The following is a 22092-nucleotide window of genomic DNA, read 5'->3' on the forward strand; positions in this document are numbered from 1 at the left end:
TTCTTTCTTAACTATTTTTGTTTAGATAATCATACAATTTTGTATAAAATTTTTTAAATTATTCGTTTATATGAAATAAATGTAGATCATACATTTTTTCTGATATCTACTTTTTATGACAGTAATAATATTATAATTAGTATAATTTTATATATATATATATGTATCTAGAGATATAAATTTATAAAAATAAATATTATATTATATAAATTGTACAATTTTGTTTTCTGATAATTTTTGACGATAGTGATATTTATACTTTTTACAGTATAATGTACAATTTTTATGATACACGTTTATAAGAATAAATGTCAATTATATATTTCTCTTTTAACAGTTTTTGATATGATAATTATATTATAATTTGTATAATATTCTACGATACGATATTTTTGATACAAATTTCGTTTCATAAAGAAATTATTTAATATGTTAAATTAATGAAATATAATTTATTCAATTAACATCTTAGTGGACTCACTAGATCCTATTCCCACGAGTTCAAAGAGTATTTTAATGTCCAACTTCTCACAAAAAAGAAGGATGTACGCGCGATGGGATATGAACAAGGAATATAATGGTACCCATTTGGATCAACTTTGTGCCGAATGAGGATGAACTTCACTGTGATCATGTGTGTGTAATTTTAAATTCGTAACATAGATCCTTTTCCCAGAAACAATTTTGTTCTGCTAATATAATATATAAAACGTATAAGTAAAGAACGAAAAAGGCCAATGATTCGCACGCAAGAAAAAAGAAATGAAACTTCAAATCTCTAAAAACTTTTTTTATAATTTTGAAGACGTATCAACATAAATTTTGATTATTGAATATTTAAAAATTATAAATAAATCCGTTATAAATAAACGGATTTCTTGAGATTTCGAATTGTGTCGTTTAGTTTTTGAAGGAGATAGACGATACAAAGAAAGTAAGCAAGGTCGTTTACGAAAAATGACCCCGTCGCTTCGAGCGTGACGATATAAAGTTGGATGAGAGAACGATAGTGCGCGTGTACTCATATAATTAAAGCTATTCGGCCATTTTAGCTTCGACTGTACCAACATATATGTCGTGCCGAGACTGGGATGGCAATAAATTTTCCAATTACTGTAAATTGAAGAACTTACAAGCTGTAAGAGAGTATACACAAATATAAAAAGCATTTCTTTTATAATGTTACACGTAATTATATTTTAAACATTTTAATTATACTCGCATTCGTTTCTACATTTGTAATTTATCTTCTAAGATTAACGTTTTAACAAATTTTAATTTAATTAATTTCACACTTATTATATCTAATTTTATCTGAAAAGAAGAAACAAAACAAAAATATCTAATTTAATATACAATTAAAATTTAAATTAAAACTACCTGCATCTACGTTTTATTTATGCATTATCACTCGAAATGATTCGGATAAAAATAATTTTTACTGAAAATAATTTAGGAATTATTATGTTCGAATTTGCATGTTTGATACCGTAATTTATATTTTCCTTTTAAGATTCACACCATGAAGAATTTTTATTCAATTCAGTTTAATTTAATTTCATTTAGTTTCGTCAATTTTGGCCCAAAAGTCTTTTTATCCGAAACATTTTTTAAATATTCTAATTCTGAATATAACGATGATTTAACGCGAATTTAAAAGCGTATCACTTTGTTTATAGGTCGAGGATAATGTTCTCGAGAAATATAGGTCAATGTTCATTTTATAAAACGATGTGATCAGAGTTCTCATATTTACTTGATAATTTTAACCTCGATTTTAACTCTCTCGTAAAATATTTACGATCACGATCGTAATTTATAATAACTATTGAAATTATAATTTCATTAATCGATCAATGTAATATAATGTGGTACATACTTATATATCGTAATTCGTTTTTCTTTCTCTCTATTTCTACACGTTCGTACATATTTTATATATTTACATCTTTCATTTTATTTTAATTAACAAAAATTTTTCTGTTAATAAATATTATTATAAAAAAATGACCAATCGATTTATAAGAAATTGAAAAAGAAAAAAAGAAAAACAGTGTGTATATAAAATTTCTTTGAAAATTTTTTATACTTTTTGTTTTGTAAAGTTGATAATTACGATAAATGTAAAAAATATATCATAGAAATTCTAGTGTTTATAAATTATTCACTCGTCACGAATATACACGTGTTTGCATATGCATACAATTTGTGTAATTATTAAAATATAAAATTATATAAATCATTATTACAGTATTGTATTGAATAATTATTGTGTTGAATAATTCGTTCATTTTAATGTTACCAATTTCCTTACATAATTCATTTAATTTAATTTAATTTAATTTAATTAACTAGAACATTGTCTTTCGGATTATATTATCTTTAACATTTATTATATTTCAATAACGATTTGAATTCAATTATGAATATAACCTTGTATAAAACGCATCACTGTCACTTTTATTTGTGACAAATAAAAGTAAAAAAAAATATTAATGACAAATACCTCGTAAAATAAATATGCTCGGTATATATTTATACGAATATTTTGATTGTTATAAATAATTAAACGTCAGAATTCATGTCACTTCTATTACTTATTGATATTTTGTTATAAATACCGATCATATTTGTTGACAAAAAAAATTTATCAAATATTTAGAAATACTAACCTAATAAATAGTAGCGTTACTTTCTGCATATAATATCCGTTCAATGTCATGTGTTAAAAAAACGTATGAATATCGCATGATACTCGAATTACATATTTGATACTTAAGAGGACTGTACTGTTAATTACACACTCACACCCTTTCTCTCTCTCTCTCTCTTTCTTCTTTTCACTCATTCACTCTCGACATTATGACGATGTTAAAATAAAAATAAAAAAAAAAAAGTAAGAAAGAAAGAAAGAGTTCGCTTCTTTCAACTTGGAATTAAATTGAAGTTGGAAGTAAAAGAAAAAGAAAACACACTCGAAATATCTCGAAGTATCTCGAAGTATCTCGAAAGGAGTAAATAGAAAATATAATTAAAAAACGATAGTTAAGATCGATATTTGTTAATCGACCTTTCTCGAAGATATCTTCATATTGATTCATTGATTTATTGATTTATCGAATAAAATGAAAAAAATGTCACTGACCAAATCGAATTTAAAGAAACGGAAACTTACACCTTACACGATTATTATCAGACGATTATTATCGCTATCTAATCAAATAGTGTAACGAAATACGTTAGGTTTGATGATCGTGCGTCACGAAAGTCAGTGCATTCCGTTAAATTATTACTTGTGCACAATTAGTAACTTCCGACGGACGTTCCAAACTTACTATATATTATACGTACATCACGAATACAAAGAAAGAAGGATCGTTCGTACGTGTATATATATATATATATATTTCTAATTCTCGATCGTATCACGAGTCTGTGTCTGTGGAATCTCTTTTAGCAAACGAATGAACGCGTGCGTGGGTGATTCTAATACTCGTTCTCGAGAAGTCAGTGACGCTACGATCGTCAGACGCGTCATTTCTCATTCGTTCAACGAAGTACGAGGGGTTTATCGTTTCTATTCGACATTTTTCTCTTTTCCTTCATTTTTTCCCTTTTTCTCCGTATTTAAAATATTCGAAAAGTGAAACATATTTTTTTTATCTATAAAAATTTCGTCGTAATAAATTCGATTTGTTCGTCGACAAATTGCATACCTAAATTGTGTATATATATATATATATATATATATATATATATATATATACACGTGAAATTATTTAATTATTAATAATTTCGAAATTCAATTCAGAAATCGGTAAAATTTCGAAAAGAGAAGAAATAATCCGTATGAAGATAAGAAGATAAAAAGATAACGAGAATCGTTCGAATCGTTTGTACGAAAGGAAGGAAGAAGAAGAAGAAGAAGAAGAAGAAGAAGAAAATTCTAGTTACTTTATATGGCAAGATTTTACTTTCGCGGTTAACGCACGTTACCTTTCCCTTTTTCATCTTCGACGAGAACGAGAGTTCTACGTCAAACGAAAGCACGCGCGCGCGCGCGCGCACGACTCGTTCTTTCTGTTTACGAAACAACTTGTGAGACGAGTGACGCGTGTGAAAGAGAGAAAGAGAGAGAGAGAGAGAGAAAGAGTTACTTACTTCAGTCCATTGAGAGACGCGTGCGCGTGCACATGCTCTCATAGATATATAGAGGACGACCACACCTATAAAATTCAAGAAATAGACGCTTTCGTTTGTACACTTGTAGAAAGATGGCCGCGTCGTTTGGCCGTCACGCGTCGACTAGATACAACATTATATTCATCGTTTACATTTGTTTCTATTTTGAAACGTGCTCTCCAGTTCTCAGCGAGGAAACTCTTTCTCAAGGTAGCAGATATTATAATCGTGATGGCGTTTATGTGCCACCGAACCCAGCCGGCTATCAGACCTATGTCTACAAAGATAGGAGATATGGGTATCAACCCAGCTATCTTGATCCTATTTACAGGGGTCCAACTAGGGCTCCAGAGGATCGTTACCTTTATGGGGTGAGCTTTATGACATTTGAAAAGAATTGTTGCTTTTTCCCTTTTTTCTTTTCTTTTTTTTTTTTTTTTTATTTATCTCCTTTCCAATTCTTTTTTTCATTTCCATCGCTTCTTGTTAAGGTCTAACGCAGATAGGACAGCATATATCTTTAAGTAACATAGAGTGAAACGATGTTTTAGGACATGACGCCTAGGGTACCATTGCCAGGAATACTTGGCGGATGGAGGCGGGATCTTCAAGGAAGGGAGAGAGACGATTCTAGAAATATGAAAACCGATATTTTTGTTACTACCAGATATGGACAAGTTCAAGGCTTTAAAGTTAATTTGTATGATGATCCGGATGCGCAGCATAGACCTTGGAACTTGCAGGTTGAAAGAATTACTAAAAGTGTTAATGTATTTCTGGGAATACCTTATGCCATGCCACCTACAAAGGAAGGTCGTTTCAAACCGCCGAAACCACATAGGTTTGTTTATATAATATTGATTATTGTTATTGATTTTCAATGTATATTTTGATTTTGATTTCGTTTCAGGGGATGGCAACTCTTACAGGCTGTTGATTGGGGTCCAGCATGTCCACAACCAAGCTCATATACTGGAGCTACGAAAGGAGTGCGCGACGTAGACGAAGATTGTTTGTACTTAAATATCTTTTCACCCAACGTAAGTTTATTGATTTTAAAAATTATCTGCAAAGAGAGTATAAATAAATCAATAAATTTACAGATTGATTCAGGACTAGCACAACCCTATTCAGTAATGCTTTATATACATGGAGGTGAATTTACTCATGGTGCAAGTAATTTATTTCCAGCGCATATATTGGCAGCTTTTTACGACGTTGTAGTTGTATCTATAAATTACAGATTGGGAGCACTTGGTAAATTTTTTTTAAAGAAAATTATCTATGAAAATCTCCTAATTATTACTTATTCGTATATCGTTTTTCTTGCTACTGTAGGATTTTTAAGTACAGGGGACGAAAATAGTCCAGGAAATTATGGTATCCTAGATCAAGCAATGGCATTACGATGGGTTTATGACAATATTGGTGATTTTAATGGTAATCCCGATGCGATAACATTGTTTGGACCTGGCGCTGGTGCAGCAAGTGCAGGCTTATTAATGATAGCACCAAGGTAATTCTTATAATTATTAACTTTTTTCATTGTATAAAATTGTTTTCAAATGTTTTGTTTTATTATAGAACACGACAAATGGTTTCAAAAGTTATCGCACAATCAGGCTCTGCATTAGCTGATTGGGCAGTAATAATGGATAAATATAGAGCACAAAATACATCAAGAGTGTATGCAGAAATGCTTGGTTGCAGTATAGAGAGCAGCTGGAAATTAGTGCAATGCTTGAAAGATGGCCGTAATTTCTTTGAATTGGGGAATTCGGAATTAAAGCCACACATAGGAATGTTTCCATGGGCTCCCGTGTTAGACGTTAATTTTACAGTACCACGTGATAATTTATACGAAGATTGGGCAGCTTCTGACTGGCGTTTCTTTGCAGAAACTCCTGAAGAAAGTATTAAAACTGGAAAATATAAACGAGATTTGGCATATATGGCAGGTGTTACTACTCAAGAAGCAGCATATATTTTATGTAATCGAAATTTGAACACCGATGATAATATCGCGCTTGTTAGATAATTCCAAATATTATTACGCTTATTAAATTTCAGATAATAATGAAACTTTGGCTAGGAATGATTATATAATAGATAAAGAATTATTCGATCAAAAAGTTTGGGAATTAGTTTTACGTTATAATTACACTCTTAATCCACAAGGTGTTTATGAAGCTATAAAATACATGTACACGTATTGGCCAGATCCAATGAATGTCACTCACATTCGTGATCAATATATAAATGTATGTATTCAATCATAATTATTATTTAATTAATTATTCTTAATTAATTAATAATTATTATTTTTTCATTTTGTGTGCGTATATATGTAATTAGTAATTTTAATTATATTTCAGATGTTATCCGATTTTCATTACATTGCACCTTATGATAAAATAGCAAAATTATTAATAGAGAAACACGTGCCTACTTATCTGTACGTTTTAAACACGACTACAGAAGCTTTCAGAGCGCCACATTGGAGACGAGTACCTCATGATACGGAATTACTTTGGTTGACTGGTGCGCCTTTTATGGATGTTGGTACGTGTATATATACATATATTCATAATCTTAGTTATTTTTATAATAGCGCAGTAAATCTAATCTTTCGAACGTAGAATTTTTCCCTGAAAAATGGAAATTAAAAAGGGATATCTGGACGGAAAACGATCGTAATATGAGTCGTTTCTTTATGAAGGCGTATTCTAATTTTGCAAAATACGGGTACGTATCATTATTTTTTACAATGCATGCAAAATGTGTGTGCACGTATCAATGTTATCTTTATTGTGTATCGTTTCAGACATCCAAGTCCTTCTCAGATTTTAGGATTACATTTTGATATTGCTAAATATGGTCAATTGCGATATTTAAATATTAACACAACATTCAACAGTTCGATTATGATAAATTATCGTCAAACAGAAAGTGCATTCTGGTCGATGTATTTACCAACGGTTATTGGTAGGATAGTTCCAACATATCCACCTGTTACCGAGGTATTTGTAATAATAATTTGATAATATAAAAAAATGTGTGATATCTTTTTTATATTATGAATTATTTTCTATCGTAGTACTGGTGGGAGCCTAAACAACCTTTGCAAATTGCGTTCTGGTCGATGTCAACTGCCTGTTTATTATTGATAGTGGTTTCAGTGGTTTGCTGTATGCTTTGGCGTAATGCCAAAAGGTAAGAAAAGGTAAACAGAACCAAATCCATGTGACTACATTTAACTGGGTGACATTAACTCCATAGATTTGTAGTGCATGGGGAAATTGGTTCTGGTTTTTCTTTCTTAATTATATTAACAATCTATCATTAAATATAGTAGAGTTTTGCACAATTTTATCAAAGTATTATGTATATAATTGGAAGTGTGTGTATCTCACTATTAATTATATAATTCGCATTACTTACTTAGCAAAACATTAGCTGCCAGGATATGTGCAGGTAATTTATAAAATATAGAATTGTGCATGATATAATCACAAATTTGATTTGCTTACACATTGATTTATAAGATATATAAGTATTTATATTTATATCGGTTGTAAATAAAATAATATATTTTCAAATAGTAAGATTAAATTTTGTAATATATTAAGGGTGACATGTATTATATTTCTTATTTTCATTTACAGACAATCTGATCACTACTATAGCGGAGACATCTTGATGATACGAGAGGATGAACATTCGTCGGAAGGAATCGAGAATTTGAATCGTGCTTCTAAAGAAAATATATACGAGTATCGTGATTTACCACCAAGAACCAGAGTACCAAGACAAAATGAAGCCAGATTACAAGAACGTTTAGCGCACAATCGAAAATTCAGTTCAACGCCATCGTTAAGAAGTAATTCAAACGTATCCTTAAAAGATATGAGATCAGAAGGATTTGTTACGAGCTCTCCAAATGGTAAGCCTAGGCTAAATAAAGCCGCGAGTCAATCTACACTGCCCAAGATTAAAAGTAAAACACAATTAGTACAAGGTGTACCACAAACAGCTGTTTAAAGATTAGTTTTTAATGTCAGTTTCAAACTTTTTTATTTTTACATATATAAATCTAAAAATTCGGGACATTTTTTAAAATAAAAATCTAAAGACTAATTAAGAGAACATTTTAGAAATATTTTCTGAAAATATAAACATACATGATGTGCCATAAAAGAACCTTTGAGAAGCAGCTATTAAGAACTGATATAATAATGGCTATATAATGATAGCTAAAAATACCAATTTTTATAAAGGTTCTGACATCAATTTATGGTACTTGATAAAAACGATTGAAAATATTATCATATACGAGACATTCCTAGAGAATCAAAAGATTAATTTTAATCTATTACCATTATATAATAAGATAATATTTTATATGACTTTTGCAGAAGAATATCATTATTTTTACTGCAATTTATCCGTCCATTATCTTAGAAATATAGAAAAATATATGTATATTCTGGTACAATGTATATATCAAAAGGTATTTCATACTAATTACGTGAATATAATAATATAAGTCCAATTATCTATTTTGTAAGAAAGATTATCGAGTTTACTAAAAGGTGTTATTTGCTTTAACACACAATTAAATTTATAATTAAAATATTTTCAATTTATATACGATTCATAGTTGGATATATCTTGTTAGGAAGGCAAGAAGATTGTATATATCAAATTTTTGATAACTATTTCTTCTTAGCATATCAATCAAAGTTCAATAGAATTTTGGTTGGTACTAATAAGACCGGTGCCTTACGATATAAAGATTTTTTTTATTAGAATTTTATTAATGAAATGAAATTTTTATTTATAATATATATAAAAAATGATCTTTTTTATATAGAATAAGAGTCAAACATATTTATATATTCTGCATTATTGCAAATACGATGACTTTTATTCATCTTTTATTAGCTACATGTAATATTATTTCTGTGCTATGTTTTGATAAAAAAAAATATATATATATATATAATATATCTATTTCCATTTCATGGAAATAAATATAAAAAAAGATACATATGATAATATATGTACAATACTTTTGTATAGTATTCCTAGAGATATATTTGAAAAATGATTATACTCTATTTAAAATAAGTTAATATTTTATTTTAAGAATACGTAGTATATTTACTACATGCACATTTTGACTCAAGGTACCTATCACAAATGCATTATTTATATCATAGTTTATCTTATATGTTTAACAAATATATATTTTTTTTTTATTCTCATAAATATGTCAGCTTTGATGTACAAGTGCAATGCATTTCTACATATGAAAAATAGATTCCTAGATGATGGTCTATTCCGATAATTTTCATAAATATTATTTATATTTTTAACTCCACAAATTATTTCATTATTACTGTAACAATATTTTACCATTAGCGATCTCATTACTATCGACATTACATATTGTAATAAGTATATTGTGCGTTGGAAGATTTTTCTTGTTGCCTGTGAACAGAAGTATTAATAAGACGTATGTTTATATAAACATGTTTTCGATTTTTTTTTCTACGCTAGATTGTTTCGTGATTTATATACAAAGAGATAGAAAATATAAAACAGAATAAAAATGAAATATAAAGTAAATAACACATTAAAAGAGTGTTAAACAAATCGAGCAATAAATTATATTTATAAGAATCAACGAGTTATTACTGCACCAAAAGAAGAATATAAGAACGCATTTAAATATGCCGCCATTTTTACGATTAACTACAATCAGCGCCACGTTATAAAAGCCGCCAACTTTTTAAATATATGAACTCACAATTTTTCTAGACAAATTAATATCATAACGACTTTCATTTTTTAAGACAGATGATGATCAAAAAGTTTTTTGTTTTTATAATATTAATATTAACTTTCCAATATAGTGAAAATGGAAATTAGAAATCGGTATTCAATTTAAGAGTTGAATTTATTCTTTTCATTTATTATAAATCTTATGTTGCCGTTTAGGATTAAGTGTATTATCATTAATTTGTCATTAATCAGTTTATATATATATATATGACGAATATTTTATATGAAATTTAAATTGATCTAAAATGTATTCTACGGATACAGAGGTGAGTTCGAACTATGCGTATATTCGATAAAATATATTAACATGTGAGAGTATCATATTTATTATTTATTATTTGATTTATTATTTTACTTGGTTTATTATTTCTGTTTGATTATTTCATATAGGGGACATTATCTGTTGGCAAAAAGAGAGAAGATCGTGGAGTACAATTAAAGCATAGATTTGGTCCTTTAAATCTCGATGTAAAATATCCTGGCACTGCAATATTACTTCTACAATGTCAGGAAAATACAATCCTTTTGAATGCAGCAGCTGCACTATCCAAATATGCTACAAAGTCTCAAGAAAATATAAATATACTTTTTGACCTTGACATCGTTAAGAGTATATTACCTTTGATCGATCACGAAGATTTATTTACACGAAGGTTAGGCAAATTTGATGAAATATATAAAGAGATTAATATTTTGAGACATTATATTCATAATATTTCATAATATCATTCATATGTCCGTAATAACAATACAGATTTGCTGCAAAACTATTAGCTGAAATGACGGCTGTACCATCTGTCAAAGATTTCTTATTGGAATCCGATTATCACATGTCTTATTTCACAAAAGTATTAATCAATGAACAAGATTTGTTCATGCAAGAATTTTCTTCTCTTATACTTGCTGAATTATCGAAAGACATGTATGGAACCGCTCGATTGTCAGAACAATGTCCAAATATGAATTTTCTTTATGAAAGAATTCAATCTACAGATCCTGACGTAAGGAAGAATAATATAGAAATAATATACAATCTGATACAAGATACAATAGGCGTGCAAAAGATTATAAATGCTGAAGTTAGTACATAGTCAATATCATTAAACATCTAATAAATAAATTACCTCTAATTTAAAAAATTGTTACGAGATAATATTATAATATAATATAAATAATCATTGTAGCATTTCAGTTTTCCTTTGATATATCGGCTTTTGCAAGAAACTTATCCAGAGATTCAACATTTAGCCTTGAACGTTATTAGCGATCTATTGGCAAGGAACAAGGATGAGTATATACATAATCTTTTTCGAGAGACGAAGGGTTTAGAAGCGCTGTTAAATTTTCTGGCTGTAAGAAATCTCTGTAGGACAATTCTATAGCTGTTAGTAGTGTTACCTAATTCGTCTAGAATGACGATTGGCGTGACTTACACTCCAAAGTACTGAAGATATTCAGCCTGGCTTCGGATAATCATAAGACGATAGAATTATTGAATAGTATTGGTGGTATTCAAAGGATTTATAATTACATGGAAAATACACCAGATCCAAAACTTTTTGCGGACGCTTTTGATGTTGTTATTTGTTTTGCTGATATTCTTGTTGGAAGAAAGGTTCAAGAAATTTAGTTTTGAATTTCGTTTTCAAAGATTTATCACCGATTAAAAGATATTCATTTTTGTTTTCTTTCTTAAAGGCATTATATTTGAATGGAATTGTCGAACATTTGATTAATACGTTAGAAAAAAATGTACAACCTGATATGTACCCAACAATTTGTTATGGTATTGGTAAAATGGCTTTATATGGTCCTGCTGCTCAAAAGTTATCCAACGAAAATGTTATCAAGAACATTTTAAGTAAACTTTGTTTTATTGTTTGTCCGTAATAAAATTTTAAAGATTTTTCTTATGAAATTCTTTTACGTATTTTCTCAGATATATTAAAGAATGATAATTTAAAATGGCTTACGAGGAACTCGGCAATATTTGCGCTCAATGAATTATTCAATTACAACGTGGATAATTGCAAGAATTTCTTACAACTACGTGGTGAAGTAAGTAAAAATATTTTCCGATGATATTAAAGGAAGAAAAAGAAACAGTAAGAGATAATAAAACAAAGAAAGGAAAGAAAATTTGTTAAACAAATAAAATCAAAGAACTTATTTAATTGTCTTATTAAAGAGAATTTAATGAAATTCCTGGAAGAATTAATTAAGAATAAATATTTATTATATCGATACAATTTTTTTCTTTTTAGGAATATTTAACATGGCTGATTAAACAACCTTACGAAAATGTACCATTAGAAATTCGATTGTTAGCTGTTCAAACATTGATCACTATAGGACATCATTCGACACTGAGGAATTTAATGATTAAAGAAAATACTATAGATGCTTTGTGTACATTATTCGAGGCATGTTTATTTTCAATCATCAGTAAATATGAAAAAGTTTTGGAGTATTTATTAAATTTATTATTTTTTATTTACTTTTTTTTTTTTTTTAATTCATTAGGTAGATTGTTCAACTATGGACGAATTGAAAGTACTTTCTTGCCAAGCCCTTTCAATGTTCTGTATTGATAACATTGGAAGAGATGCATTTCTCAAAGTTCAGGGTTCGTCTAGATTACATTATTTACTCTCAGATTTGCATTCTATTCCGGTAAGAAATGCTGCAGTTCAATTGGTTCAATTATTAAGTGTTGATCCAGTTTTGGCAAATGTATTTGTACAGACAAAGTATTTGTCCTAGTAAGTTCATCATACTTATGTTTTATAATTATTAATTGATTACGAAAATTAACAATATATATTTATTTATTTATTTATATATTTATATGTACGTATATATAATAAAATTAATGATTATATAACACGAATAATAATCGTTTAGCATGTTAAATAATCGAGTCTCGTCAAGGGTCATACCTTCATGGGATACTTGTATAGAAGCTCTTTTTAATTCTCATTTACCAGCCAAATTTGCATTCACTGGTCGACTTTCATTACACGATATAACTAAAGATGGTTTTTATGTTTTACGTCAGAACGTTTGTCCGTATGTTTGTATAATTTAATTAATCAAATTGATTAAGAAATAAGTTAGATCTATTTTTTAATCACGTAAATTTGTTTAGATTCCCTGTACTAAACGATTTATTTCGTTTCAAATTGTGTCCCTTGGAACCTGTTTATGTAGTGAATACAGCACGATCTTATTCCACGATTCCTACAAATAATATTAGTGAAAAAGACATAGAGGGTATAGAAAAAAATATTTTCTACAATAAAAGTTACTTGCATATATTTCCTTTTGTAATATTATATTTAATCCTTTATTCGTTTCTTTTTCGTTTTCTTATATATAGATGCTAAAAATTTGATTGTAAAAGAGAATGCTTCGAAAGGAATATTTGTTTCAGACAAAGTTTTAAATAGTTGGTTGCATTTAATGTTTGGTCGATTGCAATTAGATCCATATCTCTGTGAATATATTGAACTTTTAAAGTGCAAATTGGTAGCTATGGAATCGAAAGATTTGTGAGTACAACGAAGAATAACTTTTTAGAATGAAATTATATATAAAGTGTCTGAAAAACATGTATACGCACTTTAAGATACAATTATAATTTGTTTAATCATAATTAAAAAAAAAAAAAATAAGTTATTAGTTATTTTTTCGTTACGTTATAGAATAATTAATGAAGAACCAAATTTGATAAACATTAGTAACATCGCATCGCGTGCAAAAATGTTGGCCGAGTTCGTCGCACGTCAAATGTCAGGACCTGACCCTAGTAGCACGTGCATGGATCATCAATTAGAAGTCCACTTAAAAGAGATCAAAGAATCCATAGGAACAAGCGTGATTCCTCTCGGACAGCTGCGTGTCGGTTCTTATCTAGAAAGAGCAGTACTTTTTAAAGTATTAGCTGATAAAATATGTCTTCCAACCGCTTTAGTACGAGGAGAATACGGAACCACTTGGGTGGAGATTGCTATACCACAAGTATATTTATTAGTATATATTTTTGTTGAATTTGTATTTTTTAATATTCATATATTTTTATTTTATTTTATTTTATCTTCTTTTTATTTTTTAAGATTGTAGTAGTAGCCAGTATATTTATGTACAATTTTTTATTTGTTAATGTTTATTTATTCTTGTTGTTATATTGAAATATATCAATATTCGTCTTTTTATTTATATATATATATATATTTTTTAGATCGAGGTACCACCCGAAGACACTTGCTTTTCCAAATATCTAACGAAAGAAGGACCATGTACCGATTGGATCGTAAGAAATATTACATTAGAAAATAAATCATCGAAGAAATCATTGTCTGAGGATCAAAATGTAAGCAATATCGTCGTACCTCAGAAATTACAACAATCAATCTTTCCAACAAAGTTAATGAAACCTAACGTTATAGTAGATTTGATAGAAAAACCTGGTCAATTTATACCAATCCATAGCGAGTTGGGTAAAAGATATAGAAGTAAAAAAATCGTTTGTGATTTGATATGTGATTTGCCTGGATCATAAGATTTATTTGGAAAAAATTATTTTTCTAATTCGTTAAAAATTTTAGTTTTTCATCGAACGTGTTACAATTAAAGAATTCTTTCCCTTCTTTTTTCTCGTAGATTTAATTTAGAAATATTACTTTTGTAATTTGTTAACAACGTTTGTTCCTGTTGTTATAAAAAAAGGATTCTTGTTCTTTAATTCGAAGAAACTTGATTTCGGGATTGACAATATCATAAATTATAGATATCTCTTATGTATTATTTATTTTAATAACAAAATATAAAATATTATTTACACTCGTATCATTGCGTTTGGTGTAATTATCGCAAGGCTATTAATTAAAGCTCAGTAATATAATAACGAAGTTGTAACAAAGATATTATTGATGAACGTTGCATGCCATTTTATTATAATTATAATGTAAAATAACATCAAATGTGTTATATCGAAATACTGTCAGAAAAAATAATGAAATTACGTGTATGTGTAATAAAAAAAAAATGACGCGTTAGAAAAGGGTGAAAATGTTGACGTAGCATGAAATCATGAGCAATTATAAAAAAAAAAAAAAAGAACGAGAGGAAAAAATCGATCAAATAGATTACGTCTAAATATGTACATTACATCCTTCGTCATAAAAAAAAAAGAAACAAGGACGAGATACGTCTGTTGGTTTACGATGATTAGAGGAATATCATCACTATGGCGGTAATTGTGTTGATGGATGCCTCTGCTGTCTAGACTCTCCTAATTTTACCAAACCAAAGAAACTTTTATCGTGTTGGAAAAGAGTATATCTATCTATACCAATGTCTTTAAGAATCAAAACATCTCCAGCTTGAAGAATAGTTACTTGAGCCGAGAAACAAGATCGACTTTTATGACCAACGCTTGGACTAAAGATCTAAAAGAATAAATAAGAAAAAAGAAAAAAAGATGAAAAAAGAAAATCGCATCAATTGAATTAGAAAAAAAAAAAAAAACGAAAATGAGAATCGATCAAATTATCCAAACATTAATATATTTCTTACCGTGCATTGAAACAAAGGTCTGTTGTTTACCAGTAAATGAAAACCATTTTCATCGTGTTCATCCAAATAATGAATTTGTGCATAAACCAAATATAATCCTGACTCGTAGACAGTAAGTCTACCGTCACTGGCTAAAGCAAAATATTTATTCATGCCTAAATCTGATACCCAATCAGTTGGTCTCCAAGCTTTGAAGATACCATTTCCGTGACGAGCTCTGCCATTACCAGTATGTTCATCGTCTTCGGAGAAAAGTATGCTGTCGGCGCCATAATGAGTTGCACAAATCTGACGAGGTGCTCTCAAATGACGTCTATTAACCACTCGACGTAATCCTTTAGAAACGTTTGAGATCTCCTATAAATAATAAGAATAAAACCAAAAAGAAGAGACATGAACTTCTTAATTAATTTTTCAATTAATCTTCTTCAATTAAAAGTAAGTGATCAGTCGTTTCTTTTTCTTTTTATCTTATTTAATCGAAGATATCGTTTGTTTTTTTTTTACGATTTACCATATTGTCGTGAGCTTGTTTCCAATTGGCATAATCCTTTTCTCCTTCATCAAGTTGCAGAGTTGATCGAGCAATTTCGTCGCTTAAACTATCGTCATCGTAGCGACTCGAAGGAAACGCCCGAGACGTTTCCGGATGCGTGTGGGAGTTGAATTTCTTTGGAGGATGCCTTTCCAAGGAAGTGATCGATCTAAAGGTATAAATTGAATAAACACGAAATGTTTACATTATTACCTTTAAAAATTTAGAAAGAAATAGAAAATCCGTCTGAAATATACATTCATATATATCATTAAATTACGTCGAACTATTTTATATGTCCATGTACAATTATTATCAATAATAATAATAATAATAATAATAATCAAGAAAGAATGATAGATCTGTGAATGTAAATAGAGCAAAGGTGAAATATGTATATTATTATTTTTTAAAATCTATAAAAAGATTTACGAGTGAAATACAAATTGATAATTTATTTAAAATATCGATGAACTATTTTTCAAATGTCAAAACAAAAAATTCACTATATCGTTTCCATAAATCAATGAAATAGATTGGATGAGAAAGAAAAAGAAAAATAAGATCTTTACTCACTCGGGTAGAGATCGATCGTTAATCGCAGCTCTTCCGGATTCATCGTTGTGAAAACGATGTCTCGATAATGCGAGTTTCCTCGTTTGATTTCTCTGACGAGAAGTCCTGTTCGTAACAGCATCGTCCGAATTATTTTCCTCTCTTATCGATCTTTTCCTCTTAATCGGATCGAAATTAATGGCGTCAGGATTTTTTTCTTTTTTACGAAGACCGTCAAATCTTTCTTTTAAATTGTCATCCTTGTTCCCGAGTAAATCGACGTTCTCCAAACGTTCACGTTCGAGATTACGATGACTTTCACGGACATTTTTTTCAAATTTTTCACCTTGCTTAGCTTCGGCTTTTCTTAATGCAGCAAATAGTTCTACCAAAGCTTTATCCGAAACAGGATCTTGAGTAGACGTTGATTCGAAATCGGTGGACATCGACGTCGACGTTGACGTCGACGTAGATATTTTTGTTTTTGTTATTGTTGACTTAGTAGCTGCTTTAGAAATATCAGAGTTCTTTGAAATTATGGATAAGGTGCGATAATCACCGGAATAATCGTGCGACGACGACGATGACGAGGACGAAGACAATGACGAAGATGACGAGGATGAGGATGAAGACTCGTCATCGTAATTCGAATCGTATTCTGCGTTATCGATATCTACCTCTCCGGGATCTTCCTCGTCAGCAGATTCTCCAGCATAAAGCTGTAACAATGATACAAATTTTATTATTTATACCTGTCGCTTAAATTTCTTAATTCATTTTATATTATTTCTTTTTTATAATATTGTAATTATAATTTGATACAGATACATACATAAATGTACTTTAATATTAATTTTTTATATTACTATTTTATTAGATTATCATATTCTTTTGATTTTTTTTTTAATAAATTAATTTAAATCTCTTAGTAGTATCTCGATTTTCGATAAATCATTTCGATAGATATCGGCGATATTCTCTGTGCATAAATAAATATTAATTCTATGATAAATCAGACTCTTAGTATAAATTCTTAGTACGAATTATTCAATTCCGATAATACTATCAATCAACTTGTTTTACATTACTCAAACAAGTTTATTTATAGATACACGGTATATTAATACATACCGCTTGTACTTTATAAATAATTGATAATTGTATTGTCTAATATTATTTAAAGAACCTCCTCTAATCATCAATCTTCGTTTTTTATTCTGAAAATAATTTCATAACTTAAACTATTCTAATTTCGATTTTTTGTACGAACGAAACAAGTTTGTATAAAAAAATTAATATTTTTTTAGAATTAAATAGCATAGATAAACGATAAGTGTTTCAAATTCTTTGATATATTCGTAATAAATATAGATGAAGTACGAAATATAATAATAACTAACGTATGCACAACTCGAAACACTAAAATCACGTTCATCAATTTTAATTACGCGGAAATCCGAGTTCATTGATCGTTGAACTCTACTTGCAAATGTTACACCAACGCAAACTTTATCATCTAACGCTTTAGAATTAAACGATAACCTTTATTTTTTTTATTCTTTTTTTTTCTTCTTTTTTTAAAAATATTTTTTTATTTATTTTTTCTAACTCGTTTAAACGAAAGAACGAGATAAAAATTTATCAAACGTTCAAGCTGAATCGATCCAAGAAATGATTTCTTATTCTTTTCACAATCTTTAAAAATAGAATTACAATATCACTTTCTATTTACAAAAATGTCTAATCTTTTATCTTTATCTTATACCATACAAAGGATACAAAGATAAGAAATAGAAATTACTTGAAACTCTACGACATTTGTACTTAATTCTAAATCTTAAATTTCCATTAGTCCAAAGAGATTATGTGAGTTATTTTAATTTACTTTATCCAATTTCTTTCTTATTCTTTTCTTTTTGTCAACGTTCTATAATACCTAATTAACAATAAGTTTTTGTATGAATTTGTAGTAAGATGAAACTTATCTTCTCAAAAATTATAAACGTAATTTGCGAATGATCCGAAATGATATTTCAATGAAGACACTTTACCACGTTAGATTTCAATCTAAGTAAAGTAAATGGAAAATACTTAAACGAAAGAGGAAATTATTATTATTATTATTTTCTTATGGAGATAAGATTCAATATAATAAACAAGGAAATGTGTAGAAGTTTTCATTGAAATTCTCAACGAGTTTACTATCATTAGAAAAAACCGGTTTATAGTACATGTACACACGTAAGTACATATATTGTAGTATATAATATCAGTAATCTCTGTCACAAATAAAAATCTATTATTGTCAACGCCTTTCGTAATAGAATCATTGATTACTGTCTAGTGAGAGAGAGAAAGAGAGAGAAAGAGAGAGAGAGAGAGAGAGAGAGAGAGAGAGAGAGAGAGAGAGAGAGAGAGAAAAGAAAAAACAAGTATAAAAAGATAGAATAATATCATATCATCTAACAACATTGTTTGCAATACGATTACTTATCATATAATTAAGTTAAAAAGTCTTATAAACGTAAATAATTAATTCTTTTATGTATATATGTATGAATCTGTGTATGTACGTGTATGTGAAAAAGAGAAATATATAAATATGTGTATATATAAGTTATCTTAACGTAAATAATAAACGTTTTAAACTTTACCTGTTCTTCGAACGCCTTCAATTCGTCCAAAAGATCTTGTTGTAAAAATCTATGCTTAAGACTTTTAACATCTCTTTTCAATTCTTCAATCTCACGTGAATTCACCAACGAACAACGCAATTTCCATGTTTCCAAAGCGAAACATAAAAGTGCTATTAACAGCGCGGCTGTACTTAATACAGTGTATTTGTTTGGTCTGAAACGTTGTTTATTAAAGCCCCTTTCTAAATCAGCCTGCGAAATACTCAAATTTTCACGAGAAAAATTTAAAAAGGAACGCGTTTCTTCCTTGACATTCGAACGATTCAAAAGTTTTTGTTTCAATTTCATAGCGTTTCCCCCATCTTCGTCGGACAATACCGTAGTCATTTTCGTATTTTTATCAATTAACAACGATCACTAGATTATCTATTTATCTCTCTATTAGAGATTATAATATCACTAGATCAAATCAATTACAAAACACTTGATCCTTGTCACTGCATTTTCTTGACAGTCGTAATAATTATCATTAATTTCTTCTTCGTTCTTTTTCTCTTCTCTTTCCTCGTTAGGTTTCACCGATCCTCGAAATCATAATAATAAAATTTGTTTTGGTTTTCTCTTGCGTACTTCGAAGAAGTCAAATCCAATTGATTAGATCAGAGTACCTGAATCATCTAAATAAAAAGCAAAGAAAAATCTATCAGAGATAAGAGATATTGAATCAGAAATTTCTTATGTATCTATGTATATATGTACATGTACGTTTGCATTTAAGGTCGACGGATGCATTCGTACGATCTATCTGCACTTTTAAGGACGAAACGTTAATCACGCGAGGAAGAGAGAACAATGCTTTTGTTCGACGTATTTCGCAGATAGTTATTACGATCTTACTCGTCGTAATATAATAATAATGTGAGAATAAAAGCTGATAAATACGTTCTGGATTATTGCTTCTGTTTACTTATCGAGAGTTCGTGTTTATTTTTGAAGGAATGATCGAAGGTCGGAGGACTCTTGGCGATCAAACAGATATAATAAATATAATAAATATTGTAACAGCACAGTATTTCTTTTCTTTTTCTTTTTTTTTTCTGGAAATCCTAGCAAATTATTTGTACCGATGTCATCTAATAGTAATTATAATTAGATCGATTAATAAATAATGTCGAAATTGTTAATATTTTATATTTAAGTAGAGAACACAATTTAACAAAATAATTTCAAAATTTGCAGTACTCTATATCTAAATAAACAACGATATATTTTCGATATTTTTTCCTGATAGATTTCAATAGTATAATATTGTATCGGCCAATAAAAAAATATTGAAAACTCAGCAAAAAATTCATACATAACTCGTTGGCCAATATTCTCACGTTCGTTCTTCGAAATAAATATGATAAATTAATTATGATAGAAAAAGACGAAACAAATAATTTCTAAGACAATAAACAAATTCGTTGATTTTAGCAAACGAGAATTTACGGGAAAAAAGAAAAGAAAAAAGAAAAAGAAAGTAACATTCGAATATAATCGAAAATCCTATCCGAAGATTTACGATGCACCGAAACGTTAAATGTCTGGTACACCGATCCTGTCCCCCTTTAAAACCTGTTAGGTAGGTTTTTTCCTCTCCCGGTTCCTGGAGAGAGGACCGACGGCAACGTAGAGTAAAGACGAACCAGCTTATGGATATATACACCTAAGAGGTTGAAGCAACCACAGTCCTTCCTCCCTTCGTCCTCCTTCTTTTTGTCTCTTGACCCTTCGTTCTGTTCCTTCTCCTCTTTCTTACTTAGAACCCACTAACCCAAGACCGATTTTATCTCACAAATTCGACTGACCTGACCGACTGTAGCTGTAGCGATCGTTTGATAAAATAAAAAATAGAAAAGAAAAAATATAAATTGTCCGCAAAAAAAAAGAAAGAGAAAAGATCAATAACACCATGAAAAAAAAATTTTTTTTATAATATCAAATGATTTCATTCTATGAGATTTGCTTTCAATTATTTCAGGAGAAACGGTAAAAGAAAGTGTTCGTAAAAAAAAAATGATCGACAGATATTAATAACGAAAATCGACGAAAAATAATTATAATAATAATAATAATAATAATAAAATAATAATAAAAAATTATGTGATCAGAACCTTTTGTCAAATTCACGCATCCACCAAGTACAACTGCGAACGTACATTGCCGAAAGAAAGAAAAAGAGGAAAAAGAGAAAAAAAATTGTTGAGAAGTCGTGAAAATAGTATAAAAAAAAAAAATAGAAGAAAAGAAATGAGACAAATAAACACGTTCCCGACGTTTTAAGATGATTGTGGATGGACGAGGGCACGAAACGGAAACGATAAACTGCGACACGACCGACGTCTTCGAGCAACTCGAAAGAACTGACTATACGATCGACGACGAGCATACACGAGCGCGTTTATCACCGGTTTAGCGTCTTCAACTCTTCTTCGACATTATTGCTGCTGACTTTCAGGACTATATCGCTTAAATACCTCCATTTTTTCCTCTTTATTTTTTCTTTTTTTGTTTCTCTTTTTTTCTTCTTTTTCCCTCATCTCAAACGTTAAAACTAAGGAAAATTACCTTAGATCGCGTTGATATATTACAAGCGTGCTTTTATTTGTTTAGTCAGTATTTTTTTGTCATTATTATTTTCCTTTTTTATTTCTCAATCCATTAACGACAAGTATTTTTGTAAGATAAATACGGACAGTATAAATTATTTACTTTTAA

General features: G+C 29.1%; 4 protein-coding genes across 13 annotated transcripts; 3 read left to right on the forward strand and 1 right to left on the reverse strand.

The window, feature by feature from the left end:
* The first annotated feature begins 3788 nt into the window (after positions 1 to 3788).
* Positions 3789 to 9141, forward strand: LOC127069813 (cholinesterase). 6 transcript variants are annotated; one of them, XM_051007323.1, is made up of 12 exons: positions 3789 to 4553; positions 4734 to 5023; positions 5093 to 5439; positions 5521 to 5698; positions 5767 to 6173; positions 6253 to 6443; positions 6558 to 6744; positions 6822 to 6927; positions 7007 to 7202; positions 7280 to 7395; positions 7628 to 7656; positions 7848 to 8020. In XM_051007323.1, exons 1-12 carry the CDS (start codon positions 4275 to 4277, stop codon positions 7880 to 7882), a joined length of 2361 nt encoding a protein of 786 aa, XP_050863280.1. In that variant the 5' UTR covers positions 3789 to 4274; the 3' UTR covers positions 7883 to 8020. The 6 variants fall into 6 exon arrangements, 5 of the variants coding, with proteins under 5 accessions (XP_050863280.1, XP_050863283.1, XP_050863281.1 ...); XM_051007326.1 differs by having other exon boundaries at positions 3791 to 4553; positions 7280 to 7405; positions 7848 to 7942; XR_007783740.1 differs by having other exon boundaries at positions 3803 to 4553; positions 5093 to 5222; positions 5286 to 5439; positions 7280 to 7656; positions 7848 to 7968.
* An 863-nt stretch (positions 9142 to 10004) lies between these two features.
* LOC127069819 (armadillo repeat-containing protein 3-like) lies at positions 10005 to 11411 on the forward strand. The gene is made up of 4 exons (XM_051007343.1): positions 10005 to 10295; positions 10420 to 10682; positions 10784 to 11108; positions 11214 to 11411. Exons 1-4 carry the CDS (start codon positions 10275 to 10277, stop codon positions 11409 to 11411), a joined length of 807 nt encoding a protein of 268 aa, XP_050863300.1. The 5' UTR covers positions 10005 to 10274.
* Positions 11412 to 11502: 91 nt separating this feature from the next.
* Positions 11503 to 15150, forward strand: LOC127069814 (armadillo repeat-containing protein 3). The gene is made up of 10 exons (XM_051007327.1): positions 11503 to 11644; positions 11728 to 11890; positions 11969 to 12087; positions 12294 to 12456; positions 12557 to 12791; positions 12934 to 13098; positions 13178 to 13302; positions 13409 to 13580; positions 13734 to 14049; positions 14270 to 15150. Exons 1-10 carry the CDS (start codon positions 11561 to 11563, stop codon positions 14588 to 14590), a joined length of 1863 nt encoding a protein of 620 aa, XP_050863284.1. The 5' UTR covers positions 11503 to 11560; the 3' UTR covers positions 14591 to 15150.
* Positions 14820 to 22092, reverse strand: LOC127069815 (uncharacterized protein DDB_G0271670-like). Of its 5 annotated transcripts, none has more exons than XM_051007328.1 (6): positions 21489 to 22092; positions 19351 to 20009; positions 16718 to 17415; positions 16121 to 16310; positions 15607 to 15963; positions 14820 to 15479 (listed from the first exon to the last, which is right to left on the reverse strand). In XM_051007328.1, exons 2-6 carry the CDS (start codon positions 19717 to 19719, stop codon positions 15276 to 15278), a joined length of 1818 nt encoding a protein of 605 aa, XP_050863285.1. In that variant the 5' UTR covers positions 19720 to 20009; positions 21489 to 22092; the 3' UTR covers positions 14820 to 15275. The 5 variants fall into 5 exon arrangements, with proteins under 5 accessions (XP_050863285.1, XP_050863290.1, XP_050863286.1 ...); XM_051007333.1 differs by lacking the exon at positions 21489 to 22092 and adding an exon at positions 21041 to 21449; XM_051007329.1 differs by lacking the exon at positions 21489 to 22092 and adding an exon at positions 21021 to 21449.

The sequence above is a fragment of the Vespula vulgaris genome, chromosome 16 (assembly GCF_905475345.1).
Source record: "Vespula vulgaris chromosome 16, iyVesVulg1.1, whole genome shotgun sequence".
In the NCBI taxonomy this organism is placed as follows: domain Eukaryota; kingdom Metazoa; phylum Arthropoda; class Insecta; order Hymenoptera; family Vespidae; genus Vespula; species Vespula vulgaris.

Bases quoted from the DNA above. Each gene is read 5' to 3' on its own strand.
- LOC127069813 (XM_051007321.1), top strand. From the start codon at position 4,275: ATGGCCGCGTCGTTTGGCCGTCACGCGTCGACTAGATACAACATTATA. The intron at 5,699-5,766 runs GTAATTCTTATA...GTTTTATTATAG, and splicing joins TTATTAATGATAGCACCAAG to AACACGACAAATGGTTTCAA. The intron at 6,745-6,821 runs GTACGTGTATAT...TTTCGAACGTAG, and splicing joins TGCGCCTTTTATGGATGTTG to AATTTTTCCCTGAAAAATGG.
- LOC127069819 (XM_051007343.1), top strand. From the start codon at position 10,275: ATGTATTCTACGGATACAGAG. The intron at 10,296-10,419 runs GTGAGTTCGAAC...TATTTCATATAG, and splicing joins TGTATTCTACGGATACAGAG to GGGACATTATCTGTTGGCAA. The intron at 10,683-10,783 runs GTTAGGCAAATT...ATAACAATACAG, and splicing joins GAAGATTTATTTACACGAAG to ATTTGCTGCAAAACTATTAG.
- LOC127069814 (XM_051007327.1), top strand. From the start codon at position 11,561: ATGGAAAATACACCAGATCCAAAACTTTTTGCGGACGCTTTTGATGTT. The intron at 13,099-13,177 runs GTATGTTTGTAT...AAATTTGTTTAG, and splicing joins TTACGTCAGAACGTTTGTCC to ATTCCCTGTACTAAACGATT. The intron at 13,581-13,733 runs GTGAGTACAACG...GTTACGTTATAG, and splicing joins GCTATGGAATCGAAAGATTT to AATAATTAATGAAGAACCAA.
- LOC127069815 (XM_051007328.1), bottom strand. From the start codon at position 19,719: ATGACTACGGTATTGTCCGACGAAGATGGGGGAAACGCTATGAAATTG. The intron at 17,416-19,350 runs GTAAAGTTTAAA...TCATTGTTACAG, and splicing joins TGAAGGCGTTCGAAGAACAG to CTTTATGCTGGAGAATCTGC. The intron at 16,311-16,717 runs GTGAGTAAAGAT...TTATACCTTTAG, and splicing joins AACGATCGATCTCTACCCGA to ATCGATCACTTCCTTGGAAA.